This window comes from Spermophilus citellus (assembly GCF_964194105.1).
Source record: "Spermophilus citellus genome assembly, chromosome: 6".
Lineage (NCBI taxonomy): Eukaryota > Metazoa > Chordata > Mammalia > Rodentia > Sciuridae > Spermophilus > Spermophilus citellus.
In genome coordinates, this window is record NC_138187.1 from 10,959,109 (window position 1) to 10,977,744 (window position 18,636).

Genomic DNA, 18,636 nt, shown 5'->3' on the forward strand with positions numbered 1-18,636 from the left:
GTTTAAAAAGCTATGGTCTGAATACTGGCATCTGCAGTGTCACATGGGACTGATTTCCTTTAAAATCCTTTTTCCTTAAAAAATGTGACAAGGCACTCATGAATGGTCTTCAACATGAGATATTCCAAGGCTCCACAGATGGCCCACTCCCACCTTCAGATGGCTCTCTCAGTCCAGGTAAGGCAATAACAAGAGGCAGGCACTGGTTTAATTATGGAAAGGAGTTATTCCTCTCCATCTCATCTTTAGCAAAGCAAGTGAAAACCCTCTTAGCGTGACTTTAGATAGTCAAAAGAAAAAAGGCAGTCCTCAAGGCCTTCCAAAGGGTGGGAAGATGTATTCCTAGCCTTATAGGTTCTCCTGTTCATTCATTTAAATGTTTTTCTGAATGACACATACATCATGTGTTGGGTGCTGGGAAGTTACTATCAATATGCAACAATGCCCAACTTTTCTCTTTTTACATCCCATAGAGACCCCCAGGGAAAAAGCCCCCGAAGACTCCAGGTGGCCTGGAGGCTTCTCAGAAGGCATCTCAGTGGCCAGGAAGGATGATGAGTGGTTATGTGAGGAGGGAACAGAATTTTGAAAAGTGCGTAAAGAGATCTAGGAGATGGGAGAGGAGGGCTCAAATATGAGTTCTTTTACTGGCTGTATGATTCTGAGCAAGTTTCTCAATTAGAAAACAGATTGTTACAGGGACTAAATAAGATAATGAAACAGGTCAGTGAGTGCTATGGTGCCTGGCACGTGGCAGACTCCTGAGGAACACCTCTACCTGCTCTGCTCCCCCTTGTCCTAGGTAAGAAAGGTGGGCGATCTCTGTCTCTAGAGATGAGGCTGGTCAGGGTCCCTAAAGACAGTGGTCCAAATCTTTGAAAAGCACAAGGAAAAAGAATGAAGGAAGAGAAGAGGGCAGGACAAGCAGTGAGAAGAGTTTGCCCATGAGGGTTTGACAGCCAAGTGGTGCGAAAGGAGAGTCCAGGCTCCTGGTGGGGTGACCCATCTGCTGGATGGCCATCTGAGAGCTCAGTGTCCAGAACCCACAAATCACCAAGAACCAACCAAACTGATCCACTCCACTAGAAATGAACGTGAGGGTTCTAAAAGGCACTGTTCCACTTTGCCCTAAGACTTTAATCTGAAAACTTCAAATGTACAGAACAGTTTAAAAAACTATACAATAAACATCCACTTATCCACCACAGATTTTAGATCTTTCACATTTGGGAACAGGAGACACAAATGGGAGTATCTAGAATATTCCCATCTGGCAAACATTTGGCTTCTGTAGTACCAGCATGCAATGAAGGAAATGAAAACATTGCTTCAGGGACTCCTGAATGGGCAGAGTGGGGCCTCGAATCTACAAACAACACCTAGATGTGGAACCACTAACAGGCACACAGATTGGGGTTGGGCACAGCAGGAACTCTTCACCTTCACATCTGACCTCCCTCAAATAGACACAAGCACACAGTAGTTCCTGCTGGCTGAAAACGTACTAGCGGAATTTCTACTAAGCATAAAGTGTCAAAAAAAAAAAAAAAAAAAAGAGCTGCCAGAAAAATGTTAAGGATTCCTACATCTGGCAATTAAAATACAGGATTTACACATCTCATACTTTATTTTAGCTAACACTATTACAAAAAATACAGAAATCAGCCTAAACGCATGTAATTTGGGCAACTCAGGCTGGAAGTTTGTTTTGCGATTAGTTACCAGACATGGAAAGAACTGAATTTCCCTTGCCTATCATCTTTGCATGCTGAGGGCAATTTGTGTCAACTGCTAGCACCATTAGACCATTATAAAAAAATTACACTTCTGCATGAAGTACAGAGCAATGTAACACGTTGTTAGAAACACAGATGACAATGACTTTTAATTATGGTTAATCAAGTAAACAACATGAAGCTCAGAAAGAAAACATTAATTTCCAAGTATTACAGCCATTATAAACCATAAAAGCATTCCTCCAACACATCAAAAGTCATGTAAGTGTAAGAAGATGCTAAACTTAGCTTCATGTTATTTAAATAAAACCCTGAGATGACACATGGCGTTCAAGTGCAAGGCAAGAGCAAGTTCTCAGTGCCAAACTGCAAGTTTCTGCTCTGGGAGCTTTTAAATGGAAATGCTGACTTATACTGGAGAGTGCAAAATTTTTTTCTTTTCAAATTTAAAAAAAGCTAGATCATTGCTAAAATCTCCTAAATTTTAGTGAAATAACTACAGATTTTTTAAAAACTAACCAAATAAACTGTAGAAATTGAACTCTAAAAACACACAAGACAAGGTGTGAAGCTCAGTGGTAAGAATGCTTGCTCGCCCAACAGGTGCAAGGCCCTGGGCTCCACCTTCAGCATCACAAAAAAATAAGTATGTGAATAAATAGATCCTAAAAATCACATAATTTTTAATAAATACAATTGTGCTTTCACAGCTGTGTTCCATCAACATCTGTATAGTTGACACTGTGTAATCCAGATGGATTAAAGTAGGCCTTCATCTAAAAATCAATTTCTCTGGTTGCCATATGTGCTACAGGCCACACCACAGATGAGAAGAGAAAGAACAGATCTAAAAGCATTTTAAGCACTCGGGATGTAGCTCAGTGGCATGCACAAGGCCCTGGGTTGCATCCTCAGCACTACAGGGGGAAAAAAGGCATTTTATTAAATGAAACATAAACTATATAAGCAATAACTAAAAATTATGAATTTATCAATAACTTTTCTGGGTAATAATTCATAATTCTGATGATTCTTATTTTAGGACTTTCATCAACATTCTTTTCAGTCTCACCATCATGAGAAAGGATACAAGTCAAACTACTATAAAAACATCATATTCCAACTTGCCTGAATCCCCCCCTAATTTTTTTTTTTTGAGGGGGCTACCCTGGAGCCACCTCCCAACCATTTTTTATGTTTTATTTTGAGACAGGGTCCCACTAAGTTACTTAAGGCTTCACTAAATTGTTATGGCTGGCCTCTAACTTGTGATCTTCCTGCTTCAGCTTCCCGAGTTGCTGAAATTACAGGTGAGTACCACCAGGCCAGGCACATTCACACTGTCATACAATCTCAAGAACCCTTTTCATCCTGCAAGATACAGCACGTTAAACAGTTCCCCATACGCTCCTCTTCCCAGCTCAGGGCAGCCAGCACTCTGCTTTCTGTCTCGGTGAACCTTACTCAGGTTAGTCACCTCATTTAAGTGAACCACACACTACTTGTCTTTGTAGACTGGCTCACTTCACTTGGCATAATGCCCTCAAGGTGTACCCATGTTGTAGTCCGTCAGAATTTGCTTCGTTTTAAGAGTGCATAATATTCCACTGTGTATATACCACGTTTTGGTTATCCAGGTTGTTATTCTCAGGAATCAGGTTCAAATATCCCCTCTGAAAGGCAGCAATGGTGTCCTGATCTGCTAATCCAGGAAAAGTAAAGAAAAGCCAATATGGGGGCTGGGATTGTGGCTTAGCGGTAGAGCGCTCACCTAGCATGTGCGGGGCCCTGGGTTCGATCCTCAGCACCACATTAAAAAAAAAAAAAAATGAATGGAATAAAGGTATTTTGTCAAACTACAACTAAAAAAATAAATATTAAAAAAAAAAGAAAAAGAAAAGCCAATATGAGTTCATCCTTTCTCCACACCCAGCCAGGAATATGGGGCAGAATGGTACTTATTAGTTGTACTATAACTTGACTGAAAATTGGGTTTTATGTGTTAGGGACATTCCATAGTAAGGTCAATTTTCCTGTTTAATCATTCAATTTAATTAGTAACTGCATGCGTTAAAATTTTTCATTTTATATTAACCAGACTCTAGTTTTATGCTATTATTTGAATTTTTTAACATACTCTCTTCAGATCTGACTGATCCTTTTGCTCATTATTCAGCTGGTAAGGAGGGAAGCAGCTGAATGAGACAGGTTGAGTGGAGGCCATGGTGACTCTTCCCTACTTACACAAACAAGAAGTCCTTCTAACAGGCATGGAAAGTTCTCCCCTCCTCCAGTCTGAAGCCACCTCAGCCCTTTGAAAGATCATCAGACCTAGCCCACGTCCCTGAGGAAGAGCGAAAGGGGGCAGGAAGAGCTGCGTCCAAGGCACCTGGCCCATGGCTGGAGCAAGGCTTCCACATTTCCTGGTCAGCTAAAGAGGGCTGAGGATGCTCCTGAGCCCCCTCAGGGTTCAGCACTGTACTTTCTGACTCAGTAAACCTTACAGACACAGGAGACAGAGCCTCTCCTCTTCTCACGGTGGCTTCTCTGAAACCTGATGGTGGTTCTTACTGCACCCTCCCTCCAGTCCTCTGCCACTGCCCTTCCAGGATGCCCAGCCTCAACACCCCCTCCTTGCCCTACCACACTGTTCTCTGAACGGTTCCTCCACTGAAAACCAATCAGCCCACCCACCAAGGACCAAGACTGGGTTCTACCAAGGACGCCAGTGCTGGGCATGCAGAAGGATAACAGTTCAGAATGGCTGGTGCCAGCCTGTGCATCCCAGGCTCCTTTCTCCCTTTTCAAGAGTTTCAAACCAAACAACTTTACATAGGGGTCTGCATTACTGGACATCTAAGTCCTCTCCCAAAGACTGAAATTTGGAGGCTTTCTTTACCACAATTTTTTGTTTGTTGGTTTGAATTTTTATAAAACAGTACATAATTTATTAAAATGAGAGATCTCTCAAGCCTGCAGACTTGGGTGTGAACATGCCAGAATCTAAGAGGTATCTGAATACACAGTGTTATGGATCCAAAATGCCTCTGAGTTAGAATCCTAGGTAGCTGGAGCTAAGTTCTTAGCTTCACTGGGACTCCACTTTCTCATATAAATGAGGAGTATTATATCAGCATGGGTTTTGCTGAGCAGTTATGCAGATAAGATAAAATGGTGAAAAGCATCTAGCACACAGCATGGAAAGAAGAATCTGCCAAATAAACATGAGTATTCCCTTGCTTTTCACGACAGACTCTGGGTATTCTGGAAAGCATGGTGTCTATCAGTGAGCTTCACATTGACGGGACATGAGATAAGAAATCTACCAAACTCTGCTATGTCCATACAAGAACATACTGCGTGAAATGAAATAAAAAAGATGAGAAAAGGTGAAAGATTATGATTCGTCTGAACTAAAGCACTAGTCATAAGTGATTTTTTCACAAAGCATCTGACTTGTTATTGGGTTAATAGTGCAAAGAATTCAAACAGCCAGACATAGCTGCTGAGTATGTTTTACTGAAGAGGCTAAGGAATGCTAAAGCCCCTCCAAGTAGAGAGAATCAGTTTCCTAGAAGCAGAGACAGAGATTTCCCAGGGTCACGACAGAGAACAGCATGTGTGGGGTGTTCTTAGGTATCCAGCCAATGTGAGGGTGAGCATGTCATCACTAAAAACAAGGAAAATTGGTTCCTATAGGGGACGCAGAAGTCAAGACAGAGAGGGCAAAGTAAGAAGTGGGCATTCCTACAGATGCCTTGTTCAGTAGACCTGTCCCTGGAACTAAATAATTGTTTTACATAATTACAAAGCAAATTTAAATTCTAAAGTGTAATCCCTGAAAGTAAAAATAAAACAGACCTAAACACTTATCGAGTTTGTAGTCTAACCACAAACAAGTGACATTAAAACATAAATTTTTTATTTTTTTCTTGGCAGTGCTGGGGACCAAACCCAGGGCCTTGTATAGGATGGGCAAGCCCTCTTCCCCTGAGCGACCTGCCAGCTCCAACAGCTGGGTTGGATTCCCAGCACCATAAAAAATAGATGGTCAGGCTGGCATTGTAGCTCAGCACTTGCCTAGTGTGAGGCACTGGGTTCGTTCTCAACACCACATATAAATAAATTAAATAAAGGTCCATCAACAACTAAAAAAATATTTTAAAAAAAGATGGTCAACATCATTAGCAAGAGAGAAATGCAAACTAAAACCATAATGGACTTCCATCTCATTTCCTCTAAAATGGCTCAAACAAAAAGGCTGACAGCACTAAATGCTGACAAGGATACAGAGTAACTGGAACTCTAACAACACTGGGGGACTATAAAACACAATTTGTTCTTATGAAGTTTAAGGAGCAGCTAAATATGAAACATCCTATAAAATCAACAGTTCTACTCCCAACTATTTACTTGGGAGAAATGAAAACATATACTGATCAATCAATCAATCAATAAATAAATAACATACACACACACACACACACATATTTTTTTTACAAGTGTTCAGTAGCCTTATTTATAACAGCCCCAAACTAGAAACCATCTAAATATCCAGAAGAGAACACAGAAAATAAATGCTGTCTATTCATACAACAGAATACTATTCACCAATTTAAAAAAATAACAAACTATCAATATATGCAAGAGCAAGGATGAATTTGAAAACAAATTTTAAAAGCCCAACAATATCATATGGTTCTTTTTTTTTCTTTAATTCAGGAATAAGTAAAATTAATCTACAGTGGTATGAATTAAAAAATGGTTACTTAGGGTAGTGGTGATTTGGAATTGTGTGAAAAGGGGCATAAAGAAACTTCTGAAGGATATGGAAACTTCTGTCTTGTTTTGGTGGTAGTTACATGGGTATATACAGCTAACAAACTCTGAACATTTAAGACCTATGTATTTTATTATATCTTCATTATATCTGGATTTTGTAAATTCCTTTAAAAAATCACTTGAAAAGTATGGAGGGCAATCTAAAATATTAACAGTGATTGCTTCTGGGTGTCGGGACTATGGCTTGACTTGCCACAATGAATATGAATATTCTTCCTGCTTCCTATTTTTCACACTTTCACAAAGATAGCAAATGTTACCAGCGTTTTTCCACTGAGAGTAGGATCGTGGTGATTAAGGAGTGTGTGTCACACACGCAGGTGGGATCTGGAAAGACCTCAGAAGCACAGACAGAGGCAACATGGCGCCCCGGGAGGAGAAAGAGACTGGATGAGAAGAGCTCAGCTCTAATCCTGGTCTCTCACTTTATTGGTAGGAAAGTCACCGAGCCACATTTTCCTTACCCCTAAAATGGGAAAAAGACACATACTGCCTGCTTTGTGAGGGTCAGCCATAATAGCCATGGCCTACAAGCTGTTCTCTCAAATCTAGGGAATTAAGGTAGTAGTCACTTCTGACACTATGTGATAAGAGGGGGCGGGGGACCACTCTCAAAGTCAGATTTCTTATTTATAACCCTCAAGGAAGCACAAGAAGAGATACTGCTGGACGATTCAGCCCAAGCAGCCCAAGCAGGCACACTCACCTGTTGGGGTGGTAATAGTGGCTCTGCAGTGAGTGGGACAAACCCTGAGTGCTCAGCCGCTTTCTCTCCACCTCCTTCCAACCATCCTCTGTCCACTTTCTCTTGTTCTGCTTCTCGTCCTGTTTTTTCCCCACATAGTCAGCATAGGTCTGGATCCGATAGCTTTCTGCATATTTGCTGGTATTGACAGCTATAAGAAAAGGAAATCTTTATAAGATGAGGTTGTCACATAGGAAAGGTGGCCTGAGGTGACCAAAGGAGTCTTGAGCTCATGTCTGAACTCTGACCTTGCTCACTTAAAATACATGTGACCTTGGGTATGTCCTGAAAACCCTTCTAATCTGAGCTTCTGGAGAAAAGGGAGAGTCCTTGTTTCCCAACCTCCCTCACAGTATGAAGGTGATTCACACAATGCAAAGACCTGGAATGACATAAACAGAACACTAACGTTCCAAATATTTGCAGCTAGCATGACCCCCTGGAAATTATTCATATTCAGAGTTAAGAAGATAAAAATAAACAAAACCACTAGGTGAAAACTGTAAGTCCTCACTATTTTGTTAAAAACAGACATGATGAAAAAAGCTACACAGACTACAGTGGTGACCACTGTGTCAAATATGGTCAAATATGTGCCCTGTGATTTGCATATCTTGTGGATTACTGTCAGAGAGGAATCATTCTTACTGATTAGAAAGTAGGGTCATAAAGGTCAGAGATCTGCTGTAGGCCACAGCCTGGGGAAAAGGCACTGCCAGGACACAAAACCAAGTTTCTCCACTCCTGTTGCTGGGGGCCCTTCTTGCTGCTCTGCATCTCACTTTGGACTCTGCAAATTCCAGATGCCTCCACAGTGCTCTTAAAGTCCACCCCCTCCCTGCACTGTGCCTCTGGCTAGCAGGAGAACTTGCAAGCCAGAGCTGATGCCCCTCTGAATGTAAATGCTTCAGACATTTATTGTTTTCTCAGTGCTGCAGAAGGAACCCAAGCTTTGTGCAGGCTAGGCAAGTGTTCTACTCCTGGGTCACACTCCCAGCCCAGGCCAGGTCAGTGTATTCTAATCCCATGCTGACCCCTCCTCTGAGGCTGGTGGACAGAACACATTGTAGTGTTGGAGTGAGAACTGGTGGCAGGCCCATGGGTGGACAGGCACCTGTGTCTGTGTGCTGGTACTGGCTCTGGCTCATGTGTTTTGGGCACGTCTCTCCTGGCCACTATCACTTTATTCCCCAGGCTTAGTGAGATGCTAAGGGCCTGGCCATGCTGACAGTGGCAGTCTTGGTACATGGGAATCTGCACACCAGCACCTACAAAGCTTTTGGTGCACAGTGGGTCTCAATAAATGTTACCTGAATGAATGCAGGTAGCAGGCAGACTCTGAGCATATCAGAAATGGACAAGAGACTCCAGTGTGCTGGGGACCTTAAATCCAAGGGAAGGACAGATATTGGAACCTGTCCAACACGTGATAATTTTTCATCTTCCACTGGACCAGATATGACTAAAACTTCCGAGCACCATGGTGGTTTGCGAACTGCCATGCCCCAAATATTTAGCCATCTAAACAAAGACGGGGGTGTGTGTGTGTGTGTCCTACTTCTTTAAAACAAATTTTCACTAAGTCTGCTGTACTTTTCAAATATTTACTGAAACGAAGGACTCCTCAACTAAAATTGAGAGCAATTTCCTTGTGCTTAAAGTCTAACAAGGTTGCAACCCCTGGCCTGCTGGTGCCAGAGCAGCTGAGACGGAGGCTGTCCCCCTGCCCAGGCCTGTGCAGCACAGACTAACCAAATCTTCTTGCCTTCTGTCTCACTTTGTACCTCTTCTCCTTTATTTTAAGTCTTCCTTTCTCCAGAGCTTCCCAAACATGGAATTTTTTAAACAAAATTTTTTCTTCTATCTTCCTCCAAACCTGGCTTTGAATAAAACCTATTTTCCTGTCAATTAGACTCTGAGATCTGTGAAGCAAGGTGCAGAGCAGCCTGCCTTCTCCCTGGCCAATATTAGTGCTGCCCCGAAACAGAGCTACAGTTAAAGATGAAACAGGAAAGACTCCTCGAGGTACTAGGGAGAGCTCACGCTATGCAGAGTCTCCCACAGCAGAGAGCCTGAGCTTGTGCTTGGAATAACACGCCCTTCCACACAAGGGGGCGAAATGGTGAAGGCAGCCAGATCCAGAAGTGAGCAACTCACTGACACAGTGAGACCTTGGGGTCCCCTCAAGTCCCACCATCACTCTGACAGTTTGCACCAACTGCTGGCAAAGGAGTCTCCTGTATCTTCCTCTTAAATCTCCTTCTGGGATCTGAGAGGACTATCCTGAAGCACACCCCCAAAGGATGGCACTTGTAATGATCCTTGTAAAAACCTCAAGTTTCATTTGGATTATCAAGTAAAAGAGGGGCTTGGGTCAACATTCCCAGGATAGCAAAGGTGATGACAGGTCGGAAAGGAGCCATGATGATCCCCCCTCCATGGTATCCGACTGTTTCTAATCACTCTGCTCCCAGCCCCAGGGACAAACGCCACAAACAACTCACCAATGTGGTGAGGGAATTTATCTGAGAACATTTGGAAAAAGGATCACTTAAAAGGGGAAACAAATAACAATCCACTTTTCACTGCTGGCCTTCACATGGCAATAATTTACCAGCATTCCTTCAAGTCCCAGCAGCTTTGCAGCTCACAGCCTTTAATCTAGAAGCCAAGCTCTGGCTCAAAGCCACGCCTGTAATGGATGAATCAGCAAAATGAATTGGCCGTCAACTGTGTCCTCCAGCGGGTCCAGCTTGCCTGTTAGAAGCAGCATGAAGCAGGCTGCTCTGTAACTCTAACCTTCTCCAAATTCGTCAGGGAAATGATTCAAGGCCTCCTGTGGATCTTGCCATTTTGTCAAAGCCACTGGGGACCCAAACACATTGGGAGTCCACCCTGTTTCCTTGTGGACGAGCAAGGCAGCTCCTTTCACATAAGGACCCTGCCCATTCCCAGCTCCACTCGCCTGGGCCACTGTCTCTTGACAATCTGAACATAGCATGGCATTCAATCTTCAGGAAAGCCCAACCCCAAGGGAGGAATGCTCCAGTGGCCACACAAGAAAGAGACTGAGCACCAGAGAAGCTAAACAGCTGGCTGAGGACTTGTAGGTAAGCAGGGAAGCTGGTTTAGTGCCAACACGTGAGAAATATGTAGATGTAGATATAGACATGGATATTTTGAAAAACATCAAAATACTGCCATGTATCTGTCTGCTGGGTATTTAACAGTATTTTGTTTACTGAGGTTCATGACTGTCATATAAAATGCTTCCTGGGCTGGGGATGGCTCAAGCGGTGGCGCGCTCGCCTGGCATGCGTGCGGCCCGGGTTCGATCCTCAGCACCACATACAAACAAATACGTTGTGTCCGCCGAAGACTGAAGAATAAATATTAAGAGATTCTCTCTCTTTCTTAAAAAAAAAAAAATGCTTCCTGTATTAGGAATTTTATTTATTTTTTGTTTTTTTAAAACATTTTTTTTTAGTTGTAGATGGACGCGATATCTTTTTTTATTTATTTAATTTTTTTTGGTGGTGCTGAGGATTGAACCCAGTGCCTCATGCATGTGAGGCAAGCACTCAACCACTGAGCTACAACCCCAGCGCCTGTATTCAGAATTTTAAAGAATTACTTTAAGTGTTTAGGTTTTTTTTTTTTTGTTTGTTTCTGTTTTTTTTTTTTTAATCAAGAACTGTTTTATAAAGTCTTTCCAGCTAGGTTTACAGATGCATCATGTTAATGGACAGAAAGACTTAACATAGTCTACAATGGTTCTACAGATTTAGTGCAACTCTGGCAAAATTGACAACATTTTTGTGGAAATGAAAAATAAAAATTAAGATAAAAAATCTCAACAGGAAAGAGCCACAGTTGTGAGGAACTAAAATTAGGACAGGGGAAGAAAGCCAACCTCAAACACTACTTGGGGAGGTGATAAAAGAGTTTACATCTTGATTGTGGTGGTGGTTACATTGCTGTGCGTATTTGCTAAAACACTGAGCTATACAAATACAGTTATTTTATTACATGCAAATTATAACTCAACTATTCTGAGGAACCTGAAAGATGGATTTAAATGGAAGAACAAAGGGGCCAAAAATAGCCAAGAAATTTCTGGAGAATAGGAAGGAACCTTTCTTACCAAATCAGACAGCTCACTGTGAAGCTGCAGTAATTAAGACAGTGTAGTAAGAGGACAGAGATAAGCAAACTGGCCAGCAGCATTGAAGTAAGAGCCTAGAAATTGAATTATACATCTGTGAAACTTTGATTTTTGACAGAACAGCCTAGAAAAATGAAGAGCTGGAAAAACTGTTTATCCATAGGAAAAAAAAAAAAAAGAAATTGGATTCTTAGTCATACCAGGCCAAAAATCCACTCCAGATGGATGAAGAACTTAAATGTCAAAAGCAAACTTTGAAACTTAAAAAGAAAACGTAAGTGAATATCTTTCCGAATTTGAAGTTGGGAAGAATTTATAAAGATACAAAAAGGTTAAGCATAAAAGAAAAGATCAGGAAGCTTGGCTATATTAATATTAAAACTCCCATCCATCAGAAGACATTTTAAAGAGAGTGAATTTACAAACTGGGAGAAGATATTAGCACGACATTCATCTGACAAAGATCAGCAGCAGAATACATTTTCTACAAATAAGTAAGGAAACAACAGAAAAATGGGTAAAAGACATGCAAAGCATGCATCTTCACAAAGGAAGCATGAAAAGCCAAGAAATATGGCAAGATGCTCAACCTCAGGTACTAGCAAATTAGGAGCACAATAAACTAACATTTTATTCCTATTGCATTGGCAAAAATTTAGAAGACTGATAAATACCATCCATTGGGATGTGGAAAACAATCTAGTGTTCTCACCTGAAGTTGAGCATTACACACTCCATCCATGACTCAGCAGGTCCACACATCTAGATCACACCAACATATGAGTGTAATGAGAAATACAGGAGTTTTCAAAACAGTACTGATTATCACAGCCAAAAGTGAGGAAGCAATCCAGGTCCTCCTCAACAGGGGCACAGATAAGCTGCAGATAGTTCACACAACGGAGCGCCATACAGGATAAAATAAAAATGAGTGACAACTGTGTACAATAAAATGCATGGAACTCAGTGATGTGATGATGGGTGAGAAGTGCAAATTCCAGGAGTCCCTTTCTTAAAAAAATCAAGTTCAAAAACAAATACAAATATGGACATACTACATATTGGGGGAAGTGGGGGAGGGATAGCAAATATGAATGATGGGCACAAATTTTAGACGAGGGGCTGCCCCTGGCGGCAGCAGAATGGCATAGGGATAAGCCATGCTTTCGTTTTTTTGGGGGAGGGGTGGTTTCACAGATGTCCATTACATTTTGTTTTGTTTATCTTTATTGTATTTTATGTGGCACTGAGGATGGAACCCAGTGCTTCATGCATGCTAGGTGAGCATTCTACCACTGAGCCACAACTCTAGCCCTCCATTATGTTTTAAGCAAACAGCATGTCTAGGTTTGCCATTGCCTACCAGGTCCAGCTACTAAGGACCATTTCCAATTCAGACTAAGCTAGAAGGTCTCGTTAAGACCAGCCAAGTTACTCCTGTTTCAATGACTCTAAGGTTCCACAAGCAGAGCCCCTGAATGCCACATGGGTGTAAGCGGGTGCAGTTGTGAACATGCCACTTCTTGGTCCTCCTCGGCTGCTAAGGGCAGTGCTGCAGTCTCATTCTCAGACTGCTGGAGTCAGTGCATCACTGGGATAGGTGGGGAGACACTAGGAACCACAGAGGCAGTTACTCACCATTAGTCCTGGATTTTGTTGCAATGGTTAAATTCAGCCAATATCAAGTTCTGCCTAAGGGAACAGCCTCTGTTCTTATTAATACAGTGGTTTCCAGAAAGAGAGGTATTTATTAGACACTTACTCTGCCAACCACAGAAAATCCAAGAAGCATTACTTTGACTTTACAGATAAGGAAACTGAGGCAAGAAGTGCCTATGCCAAGGTCCCGACGATTATAAGTGTTCAGTCAGGTGCAGTGGTGCATGCCTATAATCCCAACTTGGAAGGGTGAGGCAGGTAGGTCACAAGTTCAAGATCAGCCCTGGCAGGTTAGGTACACTCTGTCCCAAAAATAAAATAAGAAGGGCTGGGGATGTAGCTCAGAGGTAGAGGGCCCCTGGATTCAATCCCCAGTACCTGCCTCCCTCTCCCCCAAAAAGATTACAAGTGTTTAGGCTGGGATCCAGGCCAAATCCTACAACCTCTTCAAGACACCACACAGCCTGGCAGAATCTCTGATGGCAGCACTGGAGGTGACACAAACATACATCTGTCTGCGGGAGCATCAGAAAGTCTGTCCATCTCTCCACACGAGTTATGTGTAAACACCAGCAGGAGTGTGTGCTGACCACCCCCAGGGTGACAGGTGCAGAACCAAGCCCAACTACCCTTTGCCAGAATCTGTCAAGGTGGACAGGGCCAGCTCCTGATGCCTGCACCTCAATCTCTCACTCTCCTAAGCTACCTGCCTGGGCCACACCACATCTGGCTGTTGTTCTGGTTTGTACCTCATCCCTAAGAGAAACCCAGTATTGTGTGTGTGTGTGTGTGTGTGTGTGTGTGTGTGTGTGTTTGCTTACTTAAATATATCAAACACAAAAGTTTTCTCATATCCCATACAATTCTGATTGGGTTAGGGTTTACAACAGGTTGGGTGCTTCTTAACTTTACCATGCAAGAGAATAGAGGGCTTTACCACAAATTCTGTTGATTTTTTACGACTTTAAAACTTTTTTTTTTTTTTAAATCGAGTCAGGAAAGACTTCCCAGAGGACACTGCTTGAATTGACTTTAAATCTTTTTTTTTTTTTTAGAGAGAGAGAGAGAATTTTTTAATATTTATTTTTTATTAGGTGATCAACGATGAATGTTCAAATTGTTTAAACAGGCTCTTCCCACACTGCCATAGAAGCTCCTCTGTCCAATTATTTGTGTTTGTTTTAACGACAGCAACTGGAAGAGTTTTCAAAATAAAATCTACCTTCATCTCTGTAACCACAGACATATGGTTGCATTAAACTTGAATAAGAAGCTGGTATATAAAAAAAAAGATTTATTTTTTAGTTTTCGGCAGACACAACATCTTTGTTGGTATGTGGTGTTGAGGATCGAACCTGGGCCGCATGCATGCCAGGCGAGCGCGCTACCGCTTGAGCCACATCCCCAGCCCAACTTTAAAACTTTTAAAGAAAGGAGTTAGAAACAAAGCAATGCAAAAACACCCAATCCTGTTGGTCACGATGGATATTTTCCTGACTTGAGAGGGATGTTATTCCCCATCAACCCATCCAAGTACTAGGCAGACACTCAGTGCCTGCAACAATCAGATCTTCCAGACACATGGTACAGACATTTCCAAGGTACTCAAACAGGTCAAGGAGGACAGATCACCACGAAAGGGGCAGCGTTCCATCCAACCCTCTGCTGCCAGGAGGCATCCTCCTCAGTGACATCTGCAAGAGTGTTCCAGGTGAAGTGCTAGTCCTGGCCCAATGCACAGGGCCTTCGACGATCTTGCGTACCTCCCTTCTGTCTTCCCAGGTCAGTTTGTCTGTCTCCCCAGAAGAGCCAGCAGTTCTGTGAGGGAAGGGCCAGGCTTGCTCCTGCTGCAGCACGTGGGATCTACTCTGCCATTTTGGCAGGAACTCAGTATATGGGGATGGGAGGAGTGGAGGGAAGAAGCACAGTTGTTATGTCTGTTGAGAAACTAGAACAAGTATCTGCTAGGATTTCATCTAGAAACTCCATGCTGGAGCCTGGTGTGTGAATAGAGACTGGACTGGAACAAGAGGCGCTGGTTCTAAACAGGGGCTTCCCTTGGGCAGTAACCATCGGAGTGGATCGCCACACCTGAGCTGCGAAGCAACAAGGAGAAGAGACAGATCATTGCCACTCAAGGCAGCACAGGTCCGTGAGGCTGCACTGGCCTCAGCCACATGGTTTGGACTTAGGGCTTGTGATTCCTCGTTCCTGATTCTTCCTTTCATATTTTTCACATTGTGGGTGTTTCTCCAACAAAGAACTTTTTTTTTTTTTTTAAATACTAAGGCTGAAAGAGTGAAAACTAAGGCAATGAAAGCAATCCAAGCTCCCTGGAGGGACATGAAGGCAGGCAGGAAGGGACCAGGTTCACTCCTTTACTCTGTGCTCTCAGGTGCCACAGGAGCTCAACAGACAGGAGGCCCCTGAAGGAAAGAAGTGAGAGGCAGGCAACAGGCTTGGCAATCAGAACAAGAGCAGTGAACAGTGTTCACAGCCTCGGCCACGCACACACCCCACTCACGGGGCCCCACCACTGCCACGGCCACTTCAGGGAAGAGCTGAAAGAAATCACACTGGCGGTCGAAAGAGCCAGGCAAAGGTGTGACCTGGTTCTACCACTTTCGACAAGTCACGTCTTGCCTTGCCTCTGCTCTCTCCACGTCACCCCTCTCAACTAAGTATCAACAGGCCACCATTCCCACGTCTTACCTCACCTTACAAGTCTCTAATGAAGGCCAAAGACATGGCAGAGAAAATAGTCCTTTCATAGTGGACAAAGGCTGGCATGAGGATAACGGAGAAGCGTAATTACTTAAATCCTACCAAAGGGAGGTCAGAAAGTCAAATGGGGATCCATGGGTGCTGAGGCTGCCCTGGCCAGGGTGCAAACCCTGCCCCATCTTAGCTCGTGTGACATGTCTGCCTGGCCCTCTGTTTCTTAATCCACTAAATGGGCATCTCTACCTACTTTACCAAGTTGGGACAAAGGAGATGCTTAACTAATGATGTGACTGCTCTTAAACCATGAGTACACATGTCCAGCAAAGCCAGACAGCCACAGACGTGCTGATTCCATACAGTGCCACGTGACAGAAGTGGGGTGACTGGAGGACCTTGGGCCTGCCTCACTCATGGAAATACCCCTATCATTTAGGATTTGAATGTAATCTAGAAGTCTGGACAAGTATAAAATGAAAAATGAAGTATAATTTTTAAAATTTTTACTCAGACTAAAATAGCCAATTGATTTGTACCACCTCTCCTGACATCTCCCCTCCTGACACCACCACTGTCTGCTTTTGAAACATTAATCTCATTCATTCAACAAACCCTGGCTCTGGGTTCTGTGCTGGGTCCTGGGTGTGGCAGAACAGAAGAGCTATTCCCTGCCTTTAAGAAGCCCACTATGGCTATGGAGGAGGTGAGGGGAAAAGGCAAGGCTGTGGGGAGCACCGTGGGCAAGAGTCAGGGCGAGAAGTGTGGTCCTGACATGGGCAGGGCAGGAGGAGAGTACCAATAAACAGTGAAGGGCTGACAGGGAGCTGGCCCTGGCCACTGCCTCAGCATTTAATGAATGATGTCATTAAGGAGCACAGTTGAATTAACCAGCCTGGTGTTTTCCTTTTTCATTTCATGGCATGGTTACAAGCTGAAAAGTCAATTAAAAATAAATAAAGCTCCCAATATTAAGTACTTACTATATGTTAAGAACTATCCTAACTGCATTACAAATAAATATGTTCAATTCTCACTTGTTCACTTATCCATCTATCCACTCACTCGTGAACAAACAGACCATCTTCTGGATCTACACAATGGGGCTCAGTCCTGTGCTCCCCGGGAGGGAGGCAGAGAGAGAGGGAAGGTGCGCAGACCAGCAGCAGGAGCTGAGGGGGAAGCAGCTGTGCTGGAGTGTCTCCTGGGGAACTGATCAAGCCCAGACACAAGGACAGCTTCCCTAAGGAAAGACACTAAGGTTTTTGTTAGGACTTGGGAGTTGGGAGAACAGTACTATAGAAAACACTGAAGGTGAAGAGTTGTGTTCCAGGTCCAAGGAATATGAAGTGGGCAGCCTGAGGGAGGCCACACAGTCAGGCCCAAGAACCAAATGACCATGATGGCCAACCCCAGAGAGGAAGCAGAAAAGCCTGAGGTACAGGGGAGAGACGGGCCGAGGGCACTATGCCAAGTGCAGTGCCCGTCTCCCAAGGATTCGTCAGAAGGCATTCATGGGCTGGGGATGTGGCTCAAGCGGCAGCACGCTCGCCTGGCATGCGTGCGGCCCGGGTTCGATCCTCAGCACCACATACCAACAAAGATGTTGTGTCCGCCGAGAACTAAAAAATAAATATTAAAAATTCTCTCTCTCTCTCTCTCTCTCTCTCTCTCTCTCACTCTCTCCCCTCTCTCTCTTTAAAAAAAAAAAAAAAAAAAAAAGAAGGCATTCATGATCAGATGCCCTCCTGACTACGATCTGGGGAGATAGCAGGAAGTCAGTGCAATAAATAAGCTGGCTCCTATCAGATGAAAGAGGTGGGGAGGTCGAGAAAAAGTCAGAAGGGAGGACAGTCCTTGGAGTCCCAGCCTGGGTTATACCCTTTAGGGCCTGGAGACATGAGAGTTGGGCACACTTAGGAATGGGGAAGGTAGATGGTGGCTCTGAGGTACTAGGAAACATCCAGAAGAAATGTGGGGTGGATAGAGAGGATCTTTGGAAATTACTGATGTGTGAAGGGGGTTGAGCCCTGAGAAAAGGCAGAATTGCGAATGAAGAATGCACAGAACAAGAATTCTTCAGACTGAACTCTGGAGTCACCAACATCGAACCATCACATTGATGGGAGAAGCACGCGTGGGGGCCTGGGAAGTATGGCCTGAAAGATGGGACATAAAACTAGGAAGCAGGTGTCACGGAAGCCCAGAAAACACTGCTTCAGGAAGGTCGGTGGAGGGAGCAAGCAAGCAGGTGAGACGGGAAGGCTATGTGCAGGGGGCCACTGGAGGCCTGGGGAGGAACCAGCTCAGGGACGTGGGGAAACCACAGCTAGGACCCAGTGCGCAGCCAGAGAGAGGGTGGTGACCACCAAGAAGCCTCAGGAGAGGAGGCAAGCTGGGATGTGGGAGGTCTTCTGAACGGAGGGGAAGTGTGGCAGGTTGTCAGGCTGCTGGAAGAAGCCAAAGCCTGTGCGGGGGAGGGCTAGCGCAGGCCTCTGGAGGAGGTGGCCCAGCTCACAGGAGGGAGGGAGCAGAAAGGAGCACCCAGGTGTGGCTGCTGGGACAGGATGCTGCACCAAAGCTGGCTGCCCCCTGGGTGGAGGGGCTAGGTCTTCCCAAGAGCACGGGGCTGAAGCCTGGGAGGACAAGAGGGGCGGAAAAGGCCGTGGAGCTAGTACCTACTTAGACATGACCTTCAGTTCGTGGCAAGCAACCTGCCTGATGCTGCTTCTCCTCAAAACAGTCACCACAAGGTCACAAGTCTATTTCCA

At 44.0% G+C, this 18,636-nt stretch overlaps 1 protein-coding gene across 4 annotated transcripts in view; it reads right to left on the reverse strand.

Annotated features, from left to right (window-relative positions):
* PARN (poly(A)-specific ribonuclease) overlaps positions 1-18,636 on the reverse strand; it is a 151,103-nt gene that overhangs the window by 26,837 nt on the left and 105,630 nt on the right. For 2 of the 4 annotated variants that reach the window (XM_081297947.1, XM_081297946.1), the window contains one exon: positions 7,285-7,474. In XM_081297947.1, the coding sequence (XP_081154073.1) occupies positions 7,285-7,474 (190 nt within the window). Of the gene's footprint in view, positions 1-7,284; positions 7,475-15,437; positions 15,574-18,636 lie in introns of those variants that run through there. The other 2 variants (XM_081297949.1, XM_081297948.1) reach the window with 2 other exon arrangements.